Source organism: Acinonyx jubatus, chromosome A3, assembly GCF_027475565.1.
Source record: "Acinonyx jubatus isolate Ajub_Pintada_27869175 chromosome A3, VMU_Ajub_asm_v1.0, whole genome shotgun sequence".
NCBI classification, from domain to species: Eukaryota; Metazoa; Chordata; class Mammalia; order Carnivora; family Felidae; genus Acinonyx; species Acinonyx jubatus.
In genome coordinates this window covers 124,518,291-124,531,519 of record NC_069388.1, presented here as the reverse complement: position 1 = coordinate 124,531,519, position 13,229 = coordinate 124,518,291, and the positions used below count along the sequence as shown (strand labels likewise).

Here is a 13,229-nt window from a genome sequence, read left to right as displayed (position 1 = left end):
TTTCAGTTTGGGCTATTACAAATAAAGCTGCTATAAACATTCATGTATAGAATTTTGTGTGAAAGTATATCTTCATTTCTCTGGGACAAATGCTGGGTTATGTGGTAGACAGGTGTGTGTTAAATTAAAAAAAAAAAAAAAAAAGCCAAGCTATTTTTCAGTGTGGCAGTATCATTTTACATTCCCACCAGCAATACATGAATGATCCGGTTTCTCTGTATCCTTGCCAGCATTTGAAATTGTCGTTGTTTTTAATTTCAGTCAGTCTGATGGGTGTGTTGTAACATTTCATTGTGGTCTTCTTAATTTGCACTTCCTCAATAATAAATGATGTTGAACATCTGTCATGTCATTGTCATTTTGAAGCCTGCAGGGTCAGTGGTCATACCTACTGCTTCATTCCTGTTATTGGTAATGCCTTCTTTTTTTTTCCCTTTGTCAGTCTTACTAGAGGTCTGCCAAATTTATTGATCTTTCCAAAGAACAAGCTCTTTGTTTTAAGGGTTTTCCTAAATGTTTCTAATAATTCACATAAACTTCGGAATTAGTTACATTATTTTACCTTAGTTTTTTAAAAACTATACTGCTTTTCCTGACATTGAATTATCAAGAATATGACATATAAGCCAAACATGAGAATCAGGCCAATCCAAAAATTTTGCACTTACCAAAGTAGAGGTACCATTTGTGAAAGAAACCGTACATTCATCTTCATCACCATCTTTGTCAAAGTCATCCAACTCTTCTTGTCTTGGTCTTTTGGCATTTTCGGGAGAGAAGAAATTTTCTTCCTTTCTTTTGGCCATCAGGCCTGAACATGTATTAGAGTAACAATGAAGTAAAATAAGACAAAGCTTAAGTTTTAAGTACTACGTCCATTCGTTTTTAGTTAAAAAAAATAAACATATCATCTGTGCAGAGGAAGAGGGCCCTGAGACAAAAAACACAAGTGGCCACTTGAGGCTGGAAAGGCAACCAAACAGATTCACCCCTTGAGTTTCCAGAAAGGAACAGCCAGCCCTACCGCCACCTTGATTTTAGCGCTCGGCGCTGCAGCAGACTTCTAACCTGAAGAAGTGTAAGACAAAAAGTTTATGTTGTGGCTTTTTAAAATCATGTGCACATGCCACACTAGTTGATTTTACTTCAGAGTTATTCACAGCCAAGATTTTATGGATATGGGCCTCCCTAAATGTTTTGACTACTGAAACTCACAAAAGGTAAAAACTCTTATTTGTGAGACTCTGTTTTCTAGTTTCCTAGATCTATTAATAGAGATGCCATGTCTTCTGAAAGTTTTCCAAAGCAATCATCCAATTTTTCAGATAAAAGCATTAATTTTAAATTAATTTCCCAAAGAAGAATATCTTGACGCCATGTTGCCTAGTATCAGTAGTTTCCCTTAATTGTTCCCTAAAGAAACAAGCCATGCTATTTTTTCCAATGTACTATAAAATTTATGCCTAGAAAATTAATGTATTTAAAATTAGACAAGACTTTTTGAACCTATAAATACTGCACCTCAAGTCAAAGCTGACGGTCTGTGATTAAAATTAAATGTTATGAGTCATTTGGTTGTTACTTTCATTGTTCTCTCTAAAATACACTTAAGACTTATAATGATACGCACCTAATAACTATTTGCTAAATAAATGGAGAGAAAATCCATAACATAGGTAATCAAAAATGTCTAAGATACAAGGAAAGAATATGAAGAATGGTTCTAGTCTCTACCTAAGTCCACCAAGGACTGTATACCACAGCAACCAGGTTTGCACCAGGTACCTGGGCAGCAAGAGAGTAAATGAGGTTTTCTCTCTCTTGATTTCGGACTGAAGGATTCCAGTCAGTCCTCACTACAGATGATAGCCATATGTGATGATATATGCACACAGGGTAACAAAGTAGTCTTTGTGTGTCAGAAGGGTGGGGGGCTAGTGGAGTGGTGTTCCAAAGAGAGTATGAAGTAGATGTGTAGGAACCAGAATGGGGCCTCTATAGAAAGAATGTGAGCGACAAAAGGAGGGTAAGGGAGAAAGAGATATCCATATATGTGTTTAATTTTTTAATCCACTGCTTTCCAAAATTATACTGACAGAACTGATCTGGCAGAAATATGAAATATCTATACATATTATGGAGGAACTGGTTTGGGAAACTATCTTTGTTAGGCTGTGTTATTTTGATAATGTATACCTCGTTAAATGAACTAAGTGATTTTCCCATCCTTTTAATGCTCTGAAATCACTTCAACTGCATGACACATTAAATGTTTTTTTGAAAGTAAGAAAGAACTAGGCTAGGGGCACCTGGATGGCTCAGTTGGTTAAGTGTCCAACTTCAGCTCAGGTCATGATCTTGCAGTTCATGAAATTGAGCCCCACCCCCCAGCTCGCATCAGGGCTCTGCTGACAGCTCAGAGCCTGGAGCCTGCTTCAGATTCTGTGTCTCCCTCTCTCTCTGCCCCTCCCCCGTTTGCACTCTCTCTCTCTCAAAAATAAACATTAAAAATTTTTTCTTAAGAAAGAAGTAGGCTGAAAGCTATTAGAAAGTAGAGCTATTAGTAAGTAGAAAGTTTGAACGTTAACTTTATGAAATCATTTACATTTCTTTCTTGTATACTGGTTTTAACAGGTTTACAATAACCTCTTGAATCAATTTTTCTGTAACTTTATTTTCAAAACATTGATATAATGTGAACCCTCACACTTACGAGACAAGATTACCTTATGTTTCGTAAAATCCTCATCAGTAGTCATGACTCCTTTCATGCAAATTATATTTAATTAAATTTTGAAATATTTTCTCTTAAAATTAGGTCTTTAACAAACCAAGGTTTTTCTTTAATGGGAATATTTTAATGTTGATTCATATTTCTTATACAACCAAATGTAAGGGATATTCAGTGTGAGTCTAGAGTTCAATCTCTCATTCTTTCTCCCAAAATGCAAGTTAAAAAAGAAATCAGAGACGTCCACTTCCAGGAAAATGGAATAGATACGCTTTTCCCTGTTTCTCCTGCTTAGTAAAACTAAAACTTTGGAAATTATATATAAAACAAACATAAGACAACTCTGAATGAGAAGGAAGTAGATTGGCTAGGAACCTCAGGACCCAAGGAATGACATCAAGGTAAGTTCCCAGAGTTTTTGTTTTGCTTTAAATATCCCAGACTTGGAGAAGACAGCAACTGGGGAAATACCAACAGGTGCATGGGAAAAAAAGACCTAATAAAAGCTTCCTCTCTCTAGCCAAAGGACCAGGCAGCCTGACAAGACAGAGAGCTTTTAGACAATAATTGCTCTATTCCAGCCAAAACCACGAAAAAAAACTGTGGCGCCTCCTTCTACTCCCCCAATGACACACACTTCAGCAAAGGTCAAGTGGGTAGCCTGGACCTTATAATGCCATAAGAAGGCATCTCCATATCCCATTTGGGCCAGTGTCAGAGAACGTTATGTAGGCCAAATAGGGAGTCATGATAATGGGTGTCCATGGAGCCCGCCTAGAGAGCCTAGGTGTCCACCTTGATCAGGCAGTAATAGGTTGCTACTTACTCCCACTCCCGGTTGGATGGTGTCTCATGAGACCTTTTACTACCATCCAGAGAGGTAAAGAGACCACCCCCCAAATGTGTACGAAAACCATGTGGAGAGCCAAAATTCCCACTCATACCAGCAGTCACTGTGGCTAAGAAAAGAGCTCTGGTACAGTTCTACACCTCTGAGTCTTAGTGTCTACAGCTTAATACCATAGGGCAGAAGTTCTCAAAGGTTGTGGTCAATCTCTTCAAAAGTACTAAGGATCTCAAAGAGCTTTTTGTTTACGCCTATCAATATCTATCATACTGTAAATTAAAACTGAGAAACTGTTAAGCCAAAGAACACAGTCCGTCCTCAAAGCAATGACATCACCACATGTCTCATAGCCTCTGGAAAACTCCATTCACTCATAAGTGAATGAGAGTGAAAAAGCAAATAATATCTATTATTATGAAAATTGTTTGACTTTGTTGACCCTTTGAAAGAGTCTCAAGGGTCCCTGGGCCACAGTCTGCAAACTGCTTAGTGCAGACGATACTGTTAAGTAATCCATGACACAATGCCATAAATTATAAGGTGTAGCTAGCAAGCACTTAAGTTAGAGCAGCAGAGAAAAAGCCAACCATCAAATAACTTATAGACTTGATATTCAATGTGTGGTCCAAGGACCAGCAAATAGCATTCACATCTCCTGGAAATGTATTAGATATCCAGAATCTCAGCCCCCTTCCTAAATCAAATGAATCAGAATCTTCATTTCTAACAAGATCTTAGGAGATTCTAAAGAAGAACCGTTATAAATAACATTTAAAAACTTGGCCTTTATCTTATCCTGAAAGCAATGAAGAATTTAATCATGATAAAACAAATACCATCTAAAAGGTGTATTAGATAATCTGAAGGACATTTAACCTAAACAAATCCCTGAGATAATATTAGCATTAGTCACAATTACATAAGAGTCAACATCTCTTTTATAAATAATTGAATGTTAATGTTGAATCTCTTACACAAGTCAAAACTTGAAAATCCAACATATTTCTTAAACTATTTAACAAGAGTCAATGTCTGTTAGTTTCAGCTTGTTGCTAACTTACATTTCCTGGAATACCACCATGCCATTATTTTCCCCAAAATATCTCCTTTTCTCCCACCCGTCCTCTATCTCCTTAATTACTGAGCAATAATTTATTTATTGTAGAAGAGCAAAAATGAAGCATTACTGTTTGGTTTTCCCCACATTAAATGTCCCTTTACATACTGTTTTTATTAATGCCCAATAATGATCCTGCAGTTAGCAGGCGCTCAGACATCAGCTGACTGATTTTTAGTATTTTACCATTAAAAAAATGGCAGTTTTTTAAGTAAAACTGGGGGAGGGAGATGACGTAGGTAAATGTGATAAGCTTCTTACAATGAATGTGAGATTCTGTACTACACAGAAGATGGTGTGCACCATGATGACGATGTGTTTTATTTGCTGCACTTGGCCTAGGATTTGCAGTTTGCTATTAGGTTGCCATGGTAACATGCATCAGACACCAAAGGATTCTACCTTTTAAAATAGGAATCACTTTGTAATTTAATGATAATGAATTTTTAAAAACACATATGAATGTCCTGAGCATTAGATACAAGTTAATACAATAAAACTGTTTCCAAAAGGCTAAAGAGACATAAAAACAGGTGCAAAGAAAAATACTTCTAATATTCTGATATACACACAAAATGGAAAACATCTCCTCTGGGACTTTTAATACATCCATAAAAGCTCATTATGTGTTTATTTACAATAAAAAAAAGTCAGAATTAAGGAACATCTCTCTCCCTCACAGGAAGCAAATCAGAGTAGAATAGTAACAAATATGCAACTATCAATAAAAAATAAGTTCAAGAAGAAAAATCAATAAGCAAGAGTTCATTATAGAAAATAAGTGAACTGGAAATCTAATGGATCAAATACACTTCAACAGGATTTTAAATTCCTAAATTTTAGATTTTATTGTGATCCATATAATAATTCATACTTCTCATTAATATCCAAGTAGGGACTAACAGCAGTGAGTACAGACATAACAGAACTGAAATTATCAATAGGAAATAGAGGTTAAAAATAACGGCAGAGGTGCCAGGGTGGCTCAGTCTGTTAAGCATCAGACTCTTGATTTCCGCTCAGGTCAGTGATCTCAAGATTTGTGAGATTGAGCCACACACCCAGCTCTGCACTGACAGCACAGTGCCTGCTTGGAATCTCTCTCACCTGTTCTCTCTCTCTGCCCCTGTCCCACTCACTTGCACACACTCTCTCGCAAAAATAAAGTTAAAAAATAATTTAAAAAAATAAAGGCAAATTGCTGCTATATCTGAATCTGCAGTGGGCTGTGTTTACCTCATCCCCAATTCTGCCCCTCTCACCACCACCAACATCCTCAATTCTGCATTAAACAATCTCATTTTAAATGTAATGAACTCATTAAACACACTGCTTGGGATATATCATAAAATCATAAGACATCATAAATATTTAAAGACATGAAAAAATTCATACGTCCACCTATCAAATAACTCAGATCAGCAAAACTGGGAAATACTAAGCACAGCATTTCAGATAATAAAATGTGAACACTCAGATATATGTTTTTAAAACATCCCTGTGGCCTCAGTATAAAAGGAAGATGAGAGAGGGAGATTAGAGGCAAAAGAGACAGCCTCGAAAGGATGAGGGGCACTGAACAAAAGTAGTGGCAATATCAATAATGAAGGAACAGAAGAAATCAAGAGATTTAAAAGTATGAGTAAAGTGGGGAAGTAGAAGTAACATTTGTTGAATATCTCCTTTAATCCCCAACATTTTTTAAGTACTGTCCTTATTTTACAAAAGGGGATATTGAGGCTCCATAAGACATTTTGCCCAGGTCTGTCTAGCTACAAATTATCAGAGCTCAGATCTAAACCCAAGTTTGTCAAAACCCAAAGTCAAACCTCTTCAATGCCCAGGTTCCTCCAGGCATGAACAACTGAGTTTGTTTATAGGTAGTGAAATTGGATATTAATCTACCCATCTTCTTATCTATTTTTTGTTAATGTATAAAAACTACAAAAAGGATTCTATTGTGCTGTGTCCTTCTAATGTTGCTATTTGAACCAATTAAAAATTGGGCTTTATAAAATTTCATCTTGTGCTTCAGTTTTGGAAACAATCTTCACACAAGGCTAAATGCCATTATAAGTAGACAGAGCAGATCTGGAAAGAAAAGAAGTAAACAATACATTTATTTTGTTTGGAAACACTGAGTTTGAAGCCATCCTAGGATACTGAGATGGTGAAGCCAATAGACAGTAAAATATACTCTGCAGTAGGGGTGGAATTGGAAGTGTTGCTAAGAAAGCTACAGAAATTATTTTGAATTTGGTCACTAGGTATGTTGAATGAGAAAAGATGTATCTCATGTACTAGTGAATCAAAATGCTAACATTAATATAAGTGACTATACTTGACCCTCAGTTACCTGGACTTATGAGTGTATGTGTATACAGAAGTGTAACAGGTAATTATGCCTTAAATATAATGCATACTACTATGGTAAAATTTTGAGTTACTTGTTTATTGATTCCTGAAAGTCAGTCAAGTATAGCTTTGGTTAATTTTCCTAACTTAGGTCTAAAAATGGTAAGTCAAGATTTAGGCAGGTTTTATATAAAATTCTACATCTAGACACTCAGTAAAATAAACCTTTGGGGAATAAAAACAGATTCTCACTTTAACAACTTTAATGTACCATTTGTAGTTACTTTTCTGCCAGGCTCAATACTAAATGCTTTATATTCATTACATATTTAACACATATTGAAGAATGTGGCCCACTGGGTACTACAGCTATTTTCCTCCATTAACAGAATAAGAAATAAAACCTAAAGAGGTGATACCAATAAACTCTGGGTCACTCAACACTGGTTCTCTCATATAAAAACATGTTTTTTAAAGCAATATTCTAGTGATCTCCAAACTTTCTGTACGCCCACCCATTCAGGAAAAGAAATTTGGAATACACATTTTGACATAAAATTATCACTCGGTGTATTTCACACAGTACTAGAACGAGATAAAGTAAATCTAAGTAGAAGTTCTATTATGTTCCCTCCCACCCACACGCCCGTGGAACTACCTGCAGTCCACTGTACAGGATACTGAAATTTTTTTTTTATTTTCTTGCTATTGACTACTTTAAAAGACTATATAGCAGCCATCTAAAAGTTAGGGAGTTTGGGCGCTTTTTTCCCCCCCTTAGAATATACATTCCGGAATACCTTGCCTTAAAGCACTCGCTGTTAATGAAATATACACAAAATATACACCAAGTAATAAGCGCTCACATAAATTCTGCCTTCAGGGTTTAAAAACAAAATAGTTGATTTTTCCAAGAATTATCAGTTTTATCTCAAGTCGTATTGGTCCTACAGCCCTTTCTCTATCCTTGACTCTAGTATTCCGCAATTCCCAGTCGCGATTCTTCTCCAGTTTATTTCCACAAGAGGGAAAAGAAATGCCACCATAAAACCTCCAAACGTTACATTTTACTTTTTCTAGATAATACAGCCTGCGTTGTCATGAAGCTGGGATTTAACAACAAATCCAATTTAAGTGCTATTTGCATACATCTCGTAAACAGACGAAGTTGCTGCTGGTGAGGGTATCAGATTCGCTCCAAGAGCCGGATGTCCGAGCCCACCCTCCCTCCTGACCCCATCCCCTCGAGCAAGTAAGTCTTCTAAGCCTGAATGCAGCTTGGGGCCGGGCGCCGGGTCCAACAGCCAGGGCCAGGATTTCTCAGCCCCGCCGACGGAGCCGCCCGAGGAGGGGCTCAGCTGCAACGGGCAAGTTTCCCGCGGTTCAGGGGACCTGTGTCGCCCGCAGAGACAGCCCGAAAATCCGCGCCGGCCGGCTGGTCCACTCGGGCCCGCGGGGATACCCTGGACACCGCAGCAGCTCCGCTGACCGAGCCGCCGCTAGGTGGGCTGTGGGGCGCCGGCTAAGGGGGTAACGACAGGGGATGGATCCGGAGCAAGGGAGAGCGACAGCGCGCGCCCTCACCTTACCTCGAACAAGTCGAAGTCTCCCCCAAGGAACACGATCAGCGCGGTTGTCGCGGTGCAGCGGGACGCTAAGGACACCCTGGGTCGTCTCGGCCTCGGCTGGCCACCGTTGGCCCGCCGGGAACCGCGCGCCCGCGGTGGGAGAAGGCAGGAGCCTAGCTGCCCTGGCGCCCACCGCGGGACACTACGCGCCTGCGCCCCGCCCCCCCCTCCCGCCAGGGCTCTGCCCGCGCGTGCGCGTTTCAGGGTTTTCGCGCCACTAGCGTCTAAGAGGAGGGGCCGGAAGTGCTCCTCGGCGGGCGGGGAAGCTGGTAGGCTCGCGGGGCTCGGCTGCGGCGAGACTTGGGGGGCCGGGTGATTTGCCTAAATGAAAGGGAAGAGAACTCGGAGTACCCCGGCAACAGTTCCAAGCATGCGTAGAGCCGACCGGCTAAAAGCCAGAAAAGCCTAGAGAGAGACTGGTCGCGGAAAGGGGACGGTTACTTCCCGGAAGAGGCGGGGCCATTGAGAGAGGGCGCCGAATTAGAAGTGATTGTGGCGGCTTCCCGGGTTGGGGTGCTGAGTCCCAGACGTTAGTCTTTGCTTAGCGAAAAAGGTAGAGAACTTTTCCTTTTCTTTTTTTTTCCACTTAAGTTTTTAAATTTTTTTATTTTAGAAGAGAAAGTTTGGAAACTTGGAGGCAGCAGTAGTTAGGATTCAGGCCAAACTAGTAAATGACGGAGGGGCGTCTTCCAAAACCAAGGAGAAAAGGTTGTCCGGGTAAGTCCCGCGGACCGTGGAGAGGCGGCCCCGCCGGCCTTCCTCTGGCTCCTTTGAAAAGCTGGGTTAGGGGCGCTCCTGCGAACCCTGGTCAGAGGCTCGGCTGGGAGTACGGTGGGAGAGCCGCCTGACCACGCTCTGGCCTTGCGTGCCTGGCCGCTGGCGGCTCCGCAGAGGCGGATGGCCCCTGGATGTCCTTCCTTCCCGCACACTGGAGCAAACGCCCACGCCCGGTTCTAGGCCGAAGCGGGCAAAGTCACACTGGAGTGTCCCTTTTTCCTTGTTAACGTGCTCTGAAAAACATGATAGCAATTACCTGAAGGCATTGTGATTGTTTACAGCCTCCCCCCCCCCCCCCGCACTGGCCTATTATTGTAAACCAACCCAATAAGTATCGGAACTAATTAAGTTTTAAGTTCCTTGACGTAACTTTCAGGGATGTTTTCAGCCCGTCATTAAACCTATCTCTTCTCTTCTGCCTTTACACAGCTCTTCAAGAGTTGGGTTGATCTAGTTAAATAATCTATCTTATTTACTCCACAACCTCCCGTTGTAGATAGGAAAAAGTGGCATTTACCGCTACCCCACTTCACCCCCAAATAGATAGATGATAAATTTCTCAGCCCCAGTAATGAAATTCCTTCCATCGAAGTCGCCTTTTGCCTCTAAAGGTAATCAAATGTATATCATATTCCCAGTGTGGCCCTTGCATGAAAAGTAGGACCTGGTCAGACTACGCTAAAACCCTACAGTCTGGTCCAAGAGGTCCTTGTTGGTAAACAATAGGAAACAGTTGGGAGGTTTTTGCTCAGATGTCACTTGATGCCCAGTATTACGTAGAGTACTTTATATACTCCTATAGCTCACTCATAATACCTCTGCCTGTACTTGACACATTGTTGTAATTCTCTTTTCATCTCTACGCTCAGTTGCCCTCCTGGGGTCTTTAGATGCAGGGCTTTATCTTTCATTATTGTATCTCTAGCATCTAGAGTTCCTGGTACATAGTGGACATATAATAAAGATTTATTGATAACTATAAGTTAAGCCGGGTATATTATCCTTCAAAGTTTAAGCTAAATTCATATGAAAATAAAACTGAAGAAAATTAAACTAGCATCAATTAGTGAACTTACGTAGTAAACCCATACAATTCAGTCTTGTACTTAAAGAAACTATTTGCCTATCTTTATATGAAAACAGTCTTGAAATGGGAATTGGGAAACTTAAAGTATTTTTTGCTTTATTGCTACAAAGTTTTTTCCCTAATGTTTTTGCTTAAAACTTAAATAAAATTGGAAAACTGTTGGCCTAACAAAATGTGTATTTTTGCATAAATCTAACCAGTGACCTCTGTTTATGTTCTTTAAAATTTGATTCATTAGTGAAATTAGCAAGGTTCTGTGCTTTTCTCACCTCATTCAGTTTTATAATTAACCAATAAAAGCTTATTAGCTCTTAAGGAAGTTTTAGGAGCATAAATTGATTTATGGGCACCATATGGTTACATCAAAGGATTTGTTTTGTTTTAACCTGAAGTGGATTCTTGAGCCCTTCCTTTAAATTAGAAATTCATGTTCTTTCTGTCAAGCAATACTAACGAATATCGAGTGATTTTATTTTAGTACCAACTTACCCAAAATTGGTCATGAGATTCAAAGGATATTAGAGTTTTATAGTTCATCTGGTTTCCTACCTCTCATTTTGTAGATGGGTTGGTTAAATGTCTTCCAAGGTCATACAGCTTCAGTATCCAAGACCAAAATCCTAGGTTTCCAATCCCAAGTCTAATGCTCTTTCAGTAAATTAAATAAATTGAAGCCACTAATACATTATAAAGTTATTTGCTAGGGTTATTCTGATGTTTTTGATTCATGTAAGTATTCTTGTGTCACTTTAATTCTCAGCAATTGTTAATATGTTAAAGAGACTTTATATGTAATTTATATTGACTGCATGATCAGATTGATGTCAGTAAGATTATCACATTATAAAATATGGGAGTAGACACCAAATCCCACACCACAATTTTTTTTAATTGTACCCTATTAAAAAATAAGGGAAAATTATATGTAGTTTTGGGTGAGTTTGATATATGTGCATGCTGAGCTATTTTAGAGTAACCTCATCAGGTTGATCATGACCTCATTCAAAAACCATCTGTTCTATCTTTGAGTGTAGTTGCACTTGAATATCTTAAAAACTGTTGCGTTCTGTCCCTTTTGAAACTTTACATACGTTTACAATCTTCCCATTGCAACTTAGTGTTCAGAGGAAGCATTGGTGCAAAGAAGTGGAAAACAATAGATGATTAGAATAGACATTTTGTATTAACTACATTCTTAAAACATGTTGTGGTGTTGTTTTTCATAAAATACACATTTCATATAATTTTGCCCTTTCAGAACTATTGGGATATTCTTTTTATATATTCTGCTTTTATGAGTGATTTTCAAAAAACATGCATTTTAAACTTAACCAATTTAGATCATAGGTCTAATGAAAATAATCCTAAAAATAGTATTTTAAAATAATGTACTGCATGTAGAACACTTAATGTAATTCTACATTAATATTTTTTGCATTGTATAACTGGCTATATCAACATAAGTAAATTAACATGTACAAACAGGAAGATGATTTTAAAGCATATGCTTTAGATTTTCAAACAGGATCACTCTGGCTTCTATGAAAACGATTGTTTTCATAGAAGTGGAGGGATGTAAAAAGTAGAAGCAGGGAGGCCAGTTGGGTGACTGTTACAGTTGTATACAGGAAAACGCAGGGCGGGGGGGACTATCGTTAGAAATAGGGATTTAGGATATATTTTGGAGGTAGAGGACTTGCTGATGGAATGGGTGTTGGGGAATCAAGTAAAGAGGAGAATCAAAGAGGACGGCTAGGTTTTTGGCCTAAGCAACTGGATATTGTGGAGAGATAAGTAAAACAGTTCTGGGGAGAGATGAAATCAAGAGTTGGATGCCTGTTATGCATCCATGTGAAGGTAAAGTAGGCAATTAGATGTTCTAGTTAAGAGCTCAGTGGAGATGTCCGATGAAGTGGGAAAAATATTATTAGGGAGAGTTCATTATATATTATTAGAAGAGTTCATTATAGACTCTTCAAAGGACACTCAGCAGTAATGTCCTTTCTGGTGTAGTCTGCCTCTAACTGATTCTAAAAATATTCTTCCTATAATTCCTTTTGCTCACTTTCCATATCCCATGCCCACTCCCAATCCTTTTAACATGTTGCTTGGCATAGTTCTAATTCATTATTATTATTATTATTATTATTATTATTAGTTAAAAGTAGTCAAGGCTGTGTAGAGCCTTGCAGTAATTCAAGAAGGTCTAATAGAAGTTCATTAATGTAAAGTTACTCAGAGAAAAAAGATTTGTTGGGGCATGTCTAGCTCCTATAAAAATGTCCCCTTGATTCCTGTCATTCAGAGAAAATGGTCAAAAAGGCATATTTCACAATAGCAACAATTCTTCCATGCTTATGAAAGAAACGGAGCATTACTACTTTATAGGAGTGTGCTTGGGGAGCACAAGAGAGATTCACCTTTTTCAAATCCATTTCAATAGATACACAGGGACTGTAGGTTAAGGGATCAAAGTGGTTTTAAAAGCTTTGAGATGGATTTTAAAATACGGTGACCAAAAAGATTGGCAACGAAAGAGACATTTTTCTGGAACATACCACATAACTCAGGAAAATTGGAGAAGAGAACACTTTAGCTCAGAGATAGTCAGATTTTGCTTTTCTGGAACCAACAGATAATTCTGCTACTCTTTTTCTTTTTGCCTACATTGTTCTTAACAGTTGTGT

At 38.7% G+C, this 13,229-nt stretch overlaps 2 protein-coding genes across 4 annotated transcripts in view; one reads left to right on the top strand and one right to left on the bottom strand.

Moving 5' to 3' along the window:
* The window catches only part of SMC6 (structural maintenance of chromosomes 6), a 77,486-nt gene extending 68,645 nt beyond the window's left edge, over positions 1-8,841 (bottom strand). The window contains exons 1-2 of the mRNA XM_027077945.2: positions 8,640-8,841; positions 669-811 (exon numbers count right to left, since the gene is read on the bottom strand). Coding sequence (XP_026933746.1) covers positions 669-806 — 138 coding nt within the window. The 5' untranslated portion in view covers positions 807-811; positions 8,640-8,841. The remainder of the gene's footprint in view (positions 1-668; positions 812-8,639) is intronic.
* Positions 8,842-8,971: 130 nt separating this feature from the next.
* Positions 8,972-13,229, top strand: part of GEN1 (GEN1 Holliday junction 5' flap endonuclease) — a 31,929-nt gene continuing 27,671 nt past the window's right edge. The window contains exon 1 of one of the 3 annotated variants that reach the window (XM_053201209.1): positions 8,972-9,395. The gene's annotated coding sequence lies outside the window, so the exon portion shown is untranslated. The remainder of the gene's footprint in view (positions 9,396-13,229) is intronic. The other 2 variants (XM_053201208.1, XM_015078372.3) reach the window with 2 other exon arrangements.